Here is a 12482-nt window from a genome sequence, read left to right on the forward strand (position 1 = left end):
AGATTATGTGCAGCAAACAAAAAGTGTGTGTCTGCTCAGCCTCCACTTTTGCTGGAGCATCCAACTTTTGTCTCCTCTCTCTCTCTCTCTCTCTCTCTCTCTCTCTCTTTCTCTCTCTCTCTCTCCTAATCTATCTGCATCTCTCTTCTCTCTTTGGACAGAACCCACAAGACTGACACCGACACCTCTTGACATGGAGATACACTAATGTAATAGGCAGAAAGGAACACTGGCTTATACCCCGTCGGTTCCAGGTGGCCTTATTTGGGCGACTCGGTCCTGACCTTATTTCTGGTAAGTCTATTTGCGTTGACCTGGGAGGGGGATGGGAAGAGGACAGGCTGAGTACAAGGAGTGAAAAAATTGTCCCCCTTTTCCTCGTTATCTAGACGATAGGAGGGAAACGATGCTGAACATTATCTCCACTGCCAATAAGATTATACAAAGGGAGGAGCGGGTGGGAGCACTTTTCTGGAGAAGCTAGGGACTGGTGAGCTCGCGGCTGCCAGACAATGCCAGCCTGGAGTGGAAGGAGAGCATCCGGCAGTAGCGACCGGCTTTCAGCGAGCCCAGCTGGCTCTGGGTTTCCCAGGAGGATCTGCGGAGGAAGAGAACCCGGGCCTAGGAATGGGTGTAGGACTGTGAAAGGCTAGATACTAAAGCCCGGGTTCCTGCCTATCGCTATTGTGGCTGATTTGCGTCGAGGCGGCCACCGAGGCAGCATGGACCGCTATTAGCCCGGCTGTGGGACCTTTTCGCTGTATTGTTAGATAGAACTGCATTTTAATGACTGAGTCCCTGCTGTTGCCAAAGTGGAGGGCGATCTCCTGTCACAATAAAAAGCTTCTGCGAAGAATACTTTCAAAAGGGAGGCAGATATCAAGGTACAAACCGTTGAAATGTAGGCAACTGAGAAGAGAAAGCGGGTTTATACGAAAGGGAGCTGAGAGAACCTGTACTCTGCAACGTATTTGATTTGCAATAGGAAATCAGAGGGGGACAGGACGAGTGCAGAAAGAGAAAGTAGTATCATAAACTTTCAATTTTGTGGCTATTTTTCTTATTCCCACTGTCTGGAAAATATACTTGCCATTTGGGGCATATGGGAGAACGAATAGGAAAGAGGCTGGCTGAAGTTACAGGCATTGCATTTTCTTAGGTTTGTATGACAATTGTCTAGTGGATGTTGATTTAAACAAAATACACATCGCCTATATTGTTCTTTAATGAGAATCTAGCTGAACAAGTAAAGAGTAAGATCGGTTTTCCCCGCTGCCACTTAAGGTATATAAATACAGAGACATCACTGTCACTGGTGAAACTGCTAGGGAAAAACCAACTTAGAGCAATTGTTAGATTCCCCAAGAAAAATGACACGGTAACTAGGGCCTAGTTTAAATATCTTAAATGATTGCTTTCTTTAAGTGCTAAGTATTGCAGGGGGTGTCCAGTGGCTGAGGAAGGAAACGATCCCTGTATGACAGCTTAATAGGGAGCCCGCCACTGGGGCATTACTTCTAAATTGCTGTGGATTAAACAGCTGGAGGGCCCACTGAGGACCATTCAAGCAGGGCTGACCCCTTCTTGCCCAAACAGGGTGGTATCCAGGGAAGTGAGAATTCACCAGTCATTACACACAGAATTTCAGACAGGGGACACTTCAAGCCTGCCCCATACCTGCTCGCTTCATGGGCCACAGGCGACTCAATCCACCCTCTTGTATAACAAGGTAACTGGGATTCAACCTCATCCATAAATAAGCATGTCGAGAAAAAATAATTACCTCTGCTTGCTGCTTTTAATTAAAGCCTCGGAGGGACAGTGCTGGATTATGGTAATGAGCAGACATGCATCCCTTCTTGTAGGCTGCAAAGAAAGGTTAGCTGACATAGAATTAGTGGCCCTGACACTCCACTTGAAATCCATTCGCCATGCTCCGTGGTCCCCGCCTGCTAGCTAAGGCTGCTCCTCTCATTAGAAGAAAAGAAGAAACCACACCGAGACACTGCGTTCAGTACATGGGACAGTACTGTCCCTCAAAGATTAAAAGTTTTTTTTGGGGGGGGGTTATGCAGTCAGAATATCTGCATATGCTGGTTTTAAAACAAATGAAAGCAAACAAACCTACAAAAGTCCCACCTTCGCCCCAATGCCCCACTCTGTAAGTCCCAAGGTAACAGACACAGACTGCTCCAGTCCTCACAGGCTCTCTATTTTCTTTTTCGAAAGCAGGAAGTGTGCTCTCGTGCTTCCTGTTCCAGTTATTTAAAAGGAAGGAATAATACTTCGAAGTTGGCATCTTTAAAACATGCCAGATTGATCTGCTTTATTTTTAAAGTAGGAGCTATGTAAAAAAGTCAGCAAGTGCAAAGAAAATATGTCTGGTAGCGGAAACGCTTTGCCGAGGTTTGTAGCAGAAAAGGCAATAACAACTCTCTTCTCGTCCTGGGTATCTATCTGTCTCCAGTGATGGAGGATTCGGGCATCCAGAGAGGCGTCTGGGATGGAGATGCCAAGGCTGTCCAACAGTGTCTGACAGACATTTTTACCAGTGTATATACAACCTGCGACATCCCAGAGAATGCCATATTCGGCCCCTGTGTTCTGAGCCATACTTCCCTGTATGACAGCATAGCCTTCGTAGCCCTCAAGTCCACAGACAAGAGAACAGTACCTTACATCTTCCGGGTGAGTCTCAGCAAGTGTGATGGAGGTATCTGAGGGTCATTTCCTGTTGGGAGTGAGGAAGGAGCTATCCTAAGGAGAATGTAGTCATCTGAGCAGTCAGAGCAGAGCGAGCACAACAAAAATTAGAAAAGAAAAACTAGATTCAAATCATCAAGCGATTTTACTGAGAAAAAGAAAAAGACGATGCCAAGGTTGCCTGAATCTGGTGCTCCAGTCCTGGGTTCCACGGATTAGGACCTCCTAAATTGCTAAGGAGACTTTGTTAGTACTGGGGCTATCTACATATTAAGTAGTCCTTGGGAGAACTTTTACAAGTATTGAGTTTATTTATTTTGTAACCTGGGATGTCTTCCCACCGCCTGATTATTGCTTTCTTTAGTTAACATTAGCTAGTGTTCAGAGTTTGTATTTAAATAAAAATGTTCATTGTTTTGGCAGCAAAGCGTCTATAATCCACGTTAGTGTTTGTAACAGGCCTCTTTCTTCCTAGTCTTTCTTTTTATTATTAATTATTTTATGTATTTACATGCTAAATGTTGCTCCCAGTTTCCCCACCCCAGAGTTCCTAGTCTTTCTTCATGAAGTAAAGCTGTTGGCCCTTCATGTCACAGTTAGGAAGAATCATTTCTAAGATCTGAACTTGCCTTTTACTTCTGAAACACAGGAAATTTCCTCTCCTTTTGTCATGTGAGGTAACTGAAAAGGAAATCCTAAAGAGGCTATAAGACTGACTCAATATTGCAAAGGATGGCCATTGTGCCCATTGACCACAAACGCAGGGATGCAGTCCGACTTTGGTCAACTTTTGCAAACTTGGTTTCAGATATTTGTTTGGAAAGAACAAAAGCCAAACAGAAGAAATATCCCTGGTTCCTTTGGTTTCTGTCTTTCATGTGGATCCCCCCTTCTTGTTTTTCTTAAATACTGTAGGTAGACACTTCCGCGGCAAATGGTTCCTCAGAAGGTCTCATGTGGCTGCGGCTGGTCCAATCAGCCCGAGATAAGGAAGAGCAGAATCTCGAAGCTTATATAAAAAACGGACAGCTGTTCTACCGCTCTCTCCGCAGGATTGCCAAAGATGAAGAGTTACTAGTTTGGTACGGGAAAGAACTGACTGAGTTGCTCTTGCTCTGCCCGTCTAGAGCTCACAAAATGAACGGTAAGTTGGCTCGCAACCTGCGTGTGGGTCCTTTGCTAGCTGGGGAGAAGTGCAAGGACCAACAGGGACTAACACGGGTGCCTGGGCTCACCTTGCTTATCTTAGGCACATCATAGGGTAGACGAAGCTTCTGAGGTGTTGTCCCAAATGGAACTAGGACAGAAGGGGAAGGGAAAGTTGGGGGAGCGTTTGACTTGGTAAATGCACAAATCAAGAAAGAAAGTTGCGCCAAATAAGATAGTGTATTCTTTGGGGGGGGGCACTCAGCCCGGAAAGATAAAGTGGATTTGTTATGGGGAGGATGGCTAAGTGGCCTAGGGACGATGCTAACTAACCGTGTGTGTGTGTGTGTGTGTGTGTGTGTGTGTGTGTGTGTGTGTGTGTGTGTGTTTGCTCACTAAGCAGGGTCGTCTCCTTACACATGCCTGGAATGCAGCCAACGTTTCCAGTTTGAGTTCCCCTATGTGGCACATCTGCGATTCCGCTGCCCCAAGAGACTTCACAGCACTGATGCGAATCCCCAAGACGAGCGAGGGGGCAGCGTGGGCACTAAGGACCACGGCGGCGGTGGTGGTGCTAAAGAGCAACAGCAGCAGCAACAGCAGCAGCAACAGGAGGCGCCTTTGATCCCGGGCCCCAAGTTCTGCAAAGCCGGCCCCATACACCACTACCCCACGTCATCCCCGGAGGCGAGCAACCCGCCGGGCTCCGCGGGTGCCGGTAGCGCCAAGCCATCCACGGACTTCCACAACCTGGCTCGGGAACTGGAAAACTCCAGGGGAAGCAGTAGTTGCGCAGCAGCCCCGGGCGTCGGCGGTGGCGGCAGCGGCCACCAGGAGGCGGAGCTGAGTTCCGACGGCGTGCCCACCGGCGGCTGCAAAGGCAAGAGGCGGTTCCCGGAGGAGACCGCCGCGGAGGGCGGCGGCGCGGGGCTGGCGGGCGGCCGTGCGCGCTTCTCCGAGAGACCGCTGGCGACCTCCAAGGAGGAGTTGGTGTGCACGCCGCAGCAGTACCGCGCCGCCGGCAGCTACTTCGGCCTGGAGGAGAACGGCCGGCTTTTCGCGCCGCCCAGCCCGGAGACCGGCGAGGCGAAGCGCAGCGCCTTCGTGGAGGTGAAGAAGGCGGGCCGCGCGGTGGGCTTGCAGGAGGAGGCGGCGGCGACAGACGGCGCAGGGGGCCCGGCCGAGGACCCCGACGCGGGAGGCGGTGTCGCCGGCGGCGGCAGCAACGGCTCGTCCACCCCCGCGGCTGGGTCGCCAGGGGCCCCCGAAAAGCTGCTGGCCCCGCGTCCGGGAGGCGCTCTGCCCGGACGGCTGGAGGGCGGGAGCCCCGCGCGAGGCAGCGCCTTCACCTCGGTGTCGCAGCTAGGCGGCGGCGGCGGCGCGGGGACCGCGGGGACGGCGGGGGGCTCAGGGGGCGGCCAGGCGGCCGCATCGGACGAGCGGAAGAGCGCCTTCTCGCAGCCTGCGCGCTCCTTCTCGCAGCTGTCCCCGCTGGTCCTCGGCCAGAAGCTGGGCGCTCTCGAGCCGTGTCACCCGGGAGACGGCGTGGGTCCCACCAGACTCTACCCGGCCGCCGCCGATCCGCTGGCTGTGAAGCTGCAGGGGGCCGCGGACCTGAACGGAGCCTGCGGGCCCCTGGCGAGCGGCGGTGGCGGTGGCTTGCCCAAGCAGAGCCCCTTCCTCTACGCCACCGCCTTCTGGCCCAAGAGCTCCGCTGCGGCGGCAGCGGCGGCGGCCGCGGCCGCGGGGCCCCTGCAGCTGCAACTGCCCTCGGCCCTCACCCTGCTGCCGCCCTCCTTCACTTCGCTGTGTCTGCCCGCGCAGAACTGGTGCGCCAAGTGCAACGCCTCCTTCCGCATGACCTCCGACCTGGTGTACCACATGCGGTCTCACCACAAAAAGGAGTACGCCATGGAGCCCCTGGTGAAGCGGCGGCGGGAGGAGAAACTCAAGTGCCCCATTTGCAACGAGTCCTTCAGGGAGCGTCACCACCTGTCCCGGCACATGACCTCGCATAATTAATTGATGCGTAAAAGACAACGGCTTTCCACGCGTGTGCACGCACAGTCAAGCCACCTGCAGGAGCAGACACGCGAGGAGGACGTCCAGCACTACCTTATGCCCCCAAACACTGCAACCAAACACGCGCACACACAGGTCCCTCCCCTCGCCAGGAGCCTCATCATCCAAATATTTAATTTCACTCACACACACACACACACACACACCCGGACGCACGCACGTGTGCGCGCGCACACACACACACAGGATGGTGGATTTTGGATTGGGTGGGTTGTTTGAGCGGGGTTTTCTTTTGAATGCACGAATTTTCACTTTCCCAAAAACAAAAGTACATTTTTAAAAAAATGTCATATATTGCAACATATTGATGCATTTGTCATACGTTTCTACTTAAATTATTAAGCACTTATGGTTTAGATGTAATAATTATATGTAAGGACAAAGTTTATTTTAGATATAAAGTAATGGAGGAAGAGGAGATGCGGTCTGCATTTCTTGATGACAGCTGTGTTCTTACAAAAAGAAACAAAATGGATAAAAAGGGGGGCACCATTCAGCTTATGTTTCCAGGGGGAAGTGCATGTATCATGAAATGATTACGGACTTCAGTGAAGAATGTCATCAATGATGTAAATATGTATTCCCTTTTAATACAAAGTGTAATTTTGTGCCAGTGACATGGAGTCTGAATAGTTATGTGTTTCTTTTATCCCTAAAAGATTTATTAAACGTTATAGTTTATCCAGGTATGTTGGATGCTTTGACAATAAATAACTATTTTCCTCAAAGCAAATATTTGGAAAGTTTACAAAAATATTTTTAGGTCAGTATAATACTTTGGGTAGTTGATGCATTTTCATAGACTCCTTGAAAAGAAGCAAAGAGACCACAGCCTCCTCTGCAGGTATTAACTACAAGCCAGTTTTGAGCCTAAGGGTCACTTGAAGATTCTTTATCTGAAAGGTGTTGGGTTTAATGACCAAGGACAAATCACTTAGGAGCAGTAATCACCATACAGGTATCCTGTTAGGATGTTGTAGGTGTCTCTTCCAGAAGGAAAAGAATGCATCTCCACATACGTGACCAATCTGCATTTTTTTAAAGTGCACATTAGGATCTAGTAGTAATACTTCTCCAAGGGATGCCCCACAGTCTAGAACTTTAAGCTTTCTATCATCCATTAAAGACACCGTAGAGAATCTGTCAAATAATACAATTTGAAAGACTGAGGTTTGCTGATGGTGTATCAAAGGCCTCGGTGTCACACATGTCTATCTGGGAGTGATCCCGAGAAAAAGGTACTGAGGAACCAACTGGTTCTTTACAAAAAGTCGCTGCCATCTTGGCTTCTCTCTTCAGTTCTTAGAGAACATCATGTTTGTGTCTGGTGTACACTGAAGCCTCCACACTAAAAACCAAATGACCAATGAGACTTCTTAGGCAGCAACCTCACCCCCACCAACACACACACACACACACACACACACACACACACACACACACAATCTCTCTCTCTCTCTCTCTCTCTCTCTCTCTCTCTCTCCAGATGGAACTCTAACCCCTCCCTTTCTGTTGATTTCCCCCTTTTGAATGAAAGATGCTTGTGGAGAGATCTCTAGTGGGAACTTCACAGTCTAGTGTCTTCATCTCAAGGCTTTTCAAGAACTTTCCCTAAAGGGGTATGAAGCCTTTGTTGTTTTGAGGCCACCAGACAGCAAGTTTCATTTAGAATAGGGACCCTGTTGTAGGGGTGTTAAATTTATTCAGGAAATATGACCACGTTTGGTGAAAAAGCTGTCTGTCTACCTTGGAGTCATTCGAATACTATTTTGGTACTATAATCCTTTGACGCCTGCTTTCAGTTTCCATACATAGTCTGATTATTTTACACTCAACCTGCTGCAGGTGTAAGTAAAGAAAGGATGGTTCAAAATTTACTGGTTTTGCCTCTGCTAAGGTTGGCTGGTGTTGTTGTTCACATCATTTGCTGTACCTGTGGATTATTTATGTTATCTATAAAACCAGTGAAGCACATTCCAGTGTCTTCAAATTACTTCTAGCTCAGAAGAGAGTTTTTGTTTCTTCCCCCCACCCCAGCCAGTGAAACAAATAACTGGACCTAAGGAGAGATTTCTAGAAAAAGGCCAAGATTAGTTGTGAGGAAAACTGACCAGCAGGAACATGGGATGATACTTAGGTGTGAAGAGAAGACAGTCCTTAGGTGTTGCTTAAACCACAGTGTCCGACTGATTAAACTCTCTATGCTTGGGATGCCACTGTATTACTGGAACAAAAATCTATTAAAAATGAGCAAGCACAGGCCATCTTGGGAATTACCTTTAAGAAAAAAAAAATACTTGAATTTGCTTTCCTATTCTATCCGATCCTTCCAGAACTTCAACTTTCACTTAAACAGCTTCATTATCAGTGGGGATTCAGACAGAAATGAATTGTCTGGAAAAAGTTTAGCGAATACTGCTCCTGGAAAGAGGTTTCCGAAGGGCACGCGCAGAAAAGCTAGTTCCTTCACTATTCCCTTTGGTTTGGTTATTATCTTACACATGCCATCAAGCAGAAGGCCTCCCAATGATGAGCTATCTCCTAGGCGATCCAGGTAGGCAGATACGGTAGTTCCGGGGTTGGCTATACGGATCGTTCTGTGCACAGACCCTTTTGGCGGGAGTAGTAGGGGAAGGATGCCCAAAACTAGTTTTACCATTAGCCAAGGCAAACTCGGTAAAGTTTTCCTTTAACGGGGCACTGTCAGATACACAGCGATCCTTTCCCAGAAGAGAGCTTCTAGAATTCCAAATCTCCCCTTGCTGAGGTCATTGGCTGAAGCGGTGTTAATGCCTGCACGCAGCTGCGGAGGAAACCAGGTCACGGGGCTCCGCGGCAAGCTGGTTCCACAAATTTCATGCCAGGTGTCCCAAGCTTCCAGGCCACGCAGGTGGCCTGAGCTTTGAGTGTCCTGCCGGAAAAGCAGGTCACAAAGTCAGCCAGTTGCGTCCCAGCATTTGTTTTATCCCTGTCGCTGGAATCATGCCCGGGAAGTGATCTGGCATCTGGGGTCTCCTTCTCCAGACATTTGCGCATGGAGGAGCCCATATGTTACAGGGTGTCTTTATGGGGTGCAGCGTGCACCCACAGGCCTGCAGAACAGGGAAGGGGCATGAAGGGACGCATGTGTATCTGCTGGAATGTACAGCGCTGGAGAGTTAAGTCCAAAACGAAATCTTATCTGGGAAAGTTATCAAGTCCTAGCAGCCTTGAGCTGGTAGCCCGTGTACTCCCGAAGCCTGGAGTGTGGCAGTCTCAGTAGGGCAGGAACTAGTTGCAAACACAGGCGGTATCCAAATTGAGTGATGGATCCTGCATAGGATCTCTGAACTGTGGCTTCCTGTTCCCTGTTAAACTTGTCCCTGATAGCTTCAGTCATTGAGGCGTTTTTTGCCAGTGAACCTTACCTCTAATTGGGCGAATCTGAGAACTGAAGGCCCTGAGACCCCCCTCACCTGGGGGCGGGCGGGGGTGGGTGGGAGAGGGAGTCCAGCTCTTCCTCCCATTCTGTTTCTCAGGTGGAGAATGATTCTCAGGGAGCAGTGAAGGCGTGCTGTGAGTTTCAAGGCTGAACAGGGGCCCCACGGATCTGGCAGAGCCCTAAGCCCAGCCCCCCGGCGGCGGCGGCTGGAAGGCCGGCACCGCTGCAGGGGTGTGGGGAGGGTAGACTTCCCTTCTTTCTTCCTGGGTGGCTCAAGCTCAGGTTCTGGAATTAATAGAGCTGATTCTATAGTATGCCCTGGTCTCTTAAGTCCTAATCCCCTCACTCTGATGACCTTTCTGTCTTTCGGTCTCCTAAGCGGCTGTGGAGGTTTTCCGTCCCAGTTTTATAAGGAAAATCTCCTTGGAAGCTCTGCCCTTCAGGCAACTGGCACTAGTAGTAGTTCCGTATGAAGATTACACTGCAAATTCCTGGCATTGGAAGAGATGGACTGTCCAAAACACACACACATCACACACACAGTTCCTCTTCCAAGTTGTATGTATACAGGAATGTAAGTTTGCACACATGTTCACCTATATACAAACACGTGTGTTTAGTATATATACAAGCTGAATAGACATTTTAATACATATTTGAGTATGCAACAGGTAGGCAGTATTTTACATATTCTTCCTATATTGGCTTAGTTAAATCCTCGTAACCTACCCAAGTGGATGGGAACTAAGGAGCCCATTCCCTCATGGCTCAGCATGGTTAGCATGGCTGTCACTCTGGAACAGAGAAGTGGGTATTTAGTTGGGTAGAATATAAATAATAGTGGTCATAAGTCAGTAGATATGCTCCAAAGCTTGTGGCCTAGCTGTTCATGTTTTCTGTCTAGAATGTGAGTAATACCACCTGTGAACTCACCTATAGTAATATCTTTTTTTTTTTTTTAGATTTTATTTATTTATTTCCTATATATGATGAGTACACTGTAGCTGTCTTCAGATACACCAGAAGAGGGCATCAAATTCCATTATAGATGGGTGTAAGCCACCATGTGGTTGCTGGGAATTGAACTCAGGACCTCTGGAAGAACAGTCAGTGCTCTTAACTGCTGAGCCATCTCTCCAGCCCCTCCAGGGTAGACTTTCATTCTCTCCTTATTTACTGTCCTGAGTTGATTAAGATGCCCTACCCTCTTACCTCTATGAGGAGTCTTTTGTGGCCTTAACTTTCTCTAATGGTCTTTGCTCATTTTTAACCATGGGTGAAAGTGATCACTAGTTGACTTTGGAGGTACACTTGTAACCATTTATAAGACCTCTCCTAGCATCTGAAGCCTATGAGAGAGAGCCACTGGGGATGGGGGGGGAGAGGGGGATTGGGGGGAGAGGAGGGAATGTGTGACAAATCAAGACAAGTTCGGGTTCATTTATTTGCACATAGTTTTAGCTGCCTTAGTTACAAGGAGACTAAAGTCAGGTACTTATAAAAATGATAAGCCACCGTGATTATAAAGATAAAAAGGATCATGAAAAGAATCCAAACTGTAATTTATCCTGTCACAGATAGAGAGATCAGAACCTAGAAAAGCAGATTGTTTCTCTTCCTTGTGCTGTGTGACACAGGGCACCTTTCTTGGGAAGGCCTGCTGTACTCAGTTTTCGAGAGCCAGTGTCCCCCTGATCATGAGGCCCCCTGAGCTGATGTGTGCAAAGGAGCCCCTGGCTTTGGCTTCAACTTTTCAGTATTTAAAGGTGTGCTTTGAGCTACAGGACTCCATATTTATCATAATTACCTTTAAAAATGGAGACCTGAAAACACCTATCATGTCTTCCTTTTCTGTGTGTTCTTTGGGGGAACAGAAACTTAATTGAGATAGTAAGACTTCTTTTTTTTTTTGTAAAATAAGAGATATAGGCATACAAAGTTTGTAAATAATATACCCATGAAAGGATATAGGTACAGAGACAAAATTTAGAGCTAAGATGAAAGGATGAACTATCCAGAGGATCCAGGGATCCATCCCATCATCAGCCACCAAACCTAGATACTAATGCTCATGCCAGCAAGATTCTGCTGAAGGGATCCTGATATTGCGGCCTCTTGTGAGGCTATGCCAGTGCCTGGCAAACACAGAAGTGGATGCTCACAGNCAGCTATTGGATNGANCACAGGNNCCCCAATGGAGGAGCTAGAGAAANTACCCAAGGANCTGAAGGGGGCTNCAACCNTNTAGGTGGAACAACAATATGAACTAACCAGTACCCCCTGAGCTTGTGTCTCTAGCTGCATATGTAGCAGAAGATGGCCTAATCGGCCATCATTGGGAAGAGAGGCCTCTTGGTCTTGCAAACTTTATATGACCCAGCACAAGGCAAGGCCTGGGCCAAGTAGTGGGAGTGGGTGGGTAGGGGAGCAGGGGTGGGGGGAGGGTATAGGGAACTTTCCAGATAGCATTTGAAATGTAAATAAAGAAAATATCTAATAAAAAAAAGAGATATAGGCATACAAAGTTTGTAAATAATAATAATAATAAATAACTTAAAGTAACTGTTAGTTCTTTGTTTCTCCACTTCTTCCCCAAATGCTCAGCCATCAACTCTAAATGCCATCCCTGTGCCCATTTCCCAGGTTTCAGAAGAGAAATGCACACGTCACTTCTGTCCTTGGTGGGGGTGGGAGTGTGCTCTGTGTGGACTGCTTCCAGGGTTGAAATCTGGGCTATTGCCCCAGAGCTACACCTTCTCTCTGAGGTCATCTCTGGGCAGCTGTGCCAGTATTACAAAATTGGAAATTGCTTGTGCAACTCAAGTAATCTTTCCTGTTTTTTTTTTCCTAGTGAAGTTTTAAATTATTATTATTATTAATTATTATTATTATTATTGCAAAAGTACTTGATGACTTCTTTTCTCTCAAATAAAGTAAGTTAAGATCTGTTTTCCTCTCAGGCAAGAGTTTTCCCCTGGAGCTTTAAGAAAGACAAATGTGGTCAAACAGCGACACCCAGCCTGGAAATCCAGGGAAGTCACAGATGGAAAAGTCTTAGTTTCTCCTCTAGGCTCAAAGGGGGTGAGTATGACTCCAGAGCCGGCCCAGGAAGATTAAAGGTAGCATTCCA

General features: G+C 47.9%; 1 protein-coding gene across 2 annotated transcripts in view; it reads left to right on the forward strand.

The window, feature by feature from the left end:
* The window catches only part of Prdm8 (PR/SET domain 8), a 9239-nt gene extending 1052 nt beyond the window's left edge, over nucleotides 1-8187 (forward strand). Inside the window, exons 2-5 of one of the 2 annotated variants that reach the window (XM_029544966.1) lie at nucleotides 162-294; nucleotides 2468-2688; nucleotides 3619-3847; nucleotides 4253-8187. In XM_029544966.1, coding sequence (XP_029400826.1) covers nucleotides 2470-2688; nucleotides 3619-3847; nucleotides 4253-5871 — 2067 coding nt within the window. In that variant the 5' untranslated portion in view covers nucleotides 162-294; nucleotides 2468-2469 and the 3' untranslated portion in view covers nucleotides 5872-8187. Of the gene's footprint in view, nucleotides 1-110; nucleotides 295-2467; nucleotides 2689-3618; nucleotides 3848-4252 lie in introns of those variants that run through there. The other variant, XM_021210872.2, reaches the window with a different exon arrangement.
* Nucleotides 8188-12482: the final 4295 nt, after the last annotated feature.

This window comes from Mus pahari, chromosome 13 (genome assembly GCF_900095145.1).
Source record: "Mus pahari chromosome 13, PAHARI_EIJ_v1.1, whole genome shotgun sequence".
NCBI lineage: Eukaryota > Metazoa > Chordata > Mammalia > Rodentia > Muridae > Mus > Mus pahari.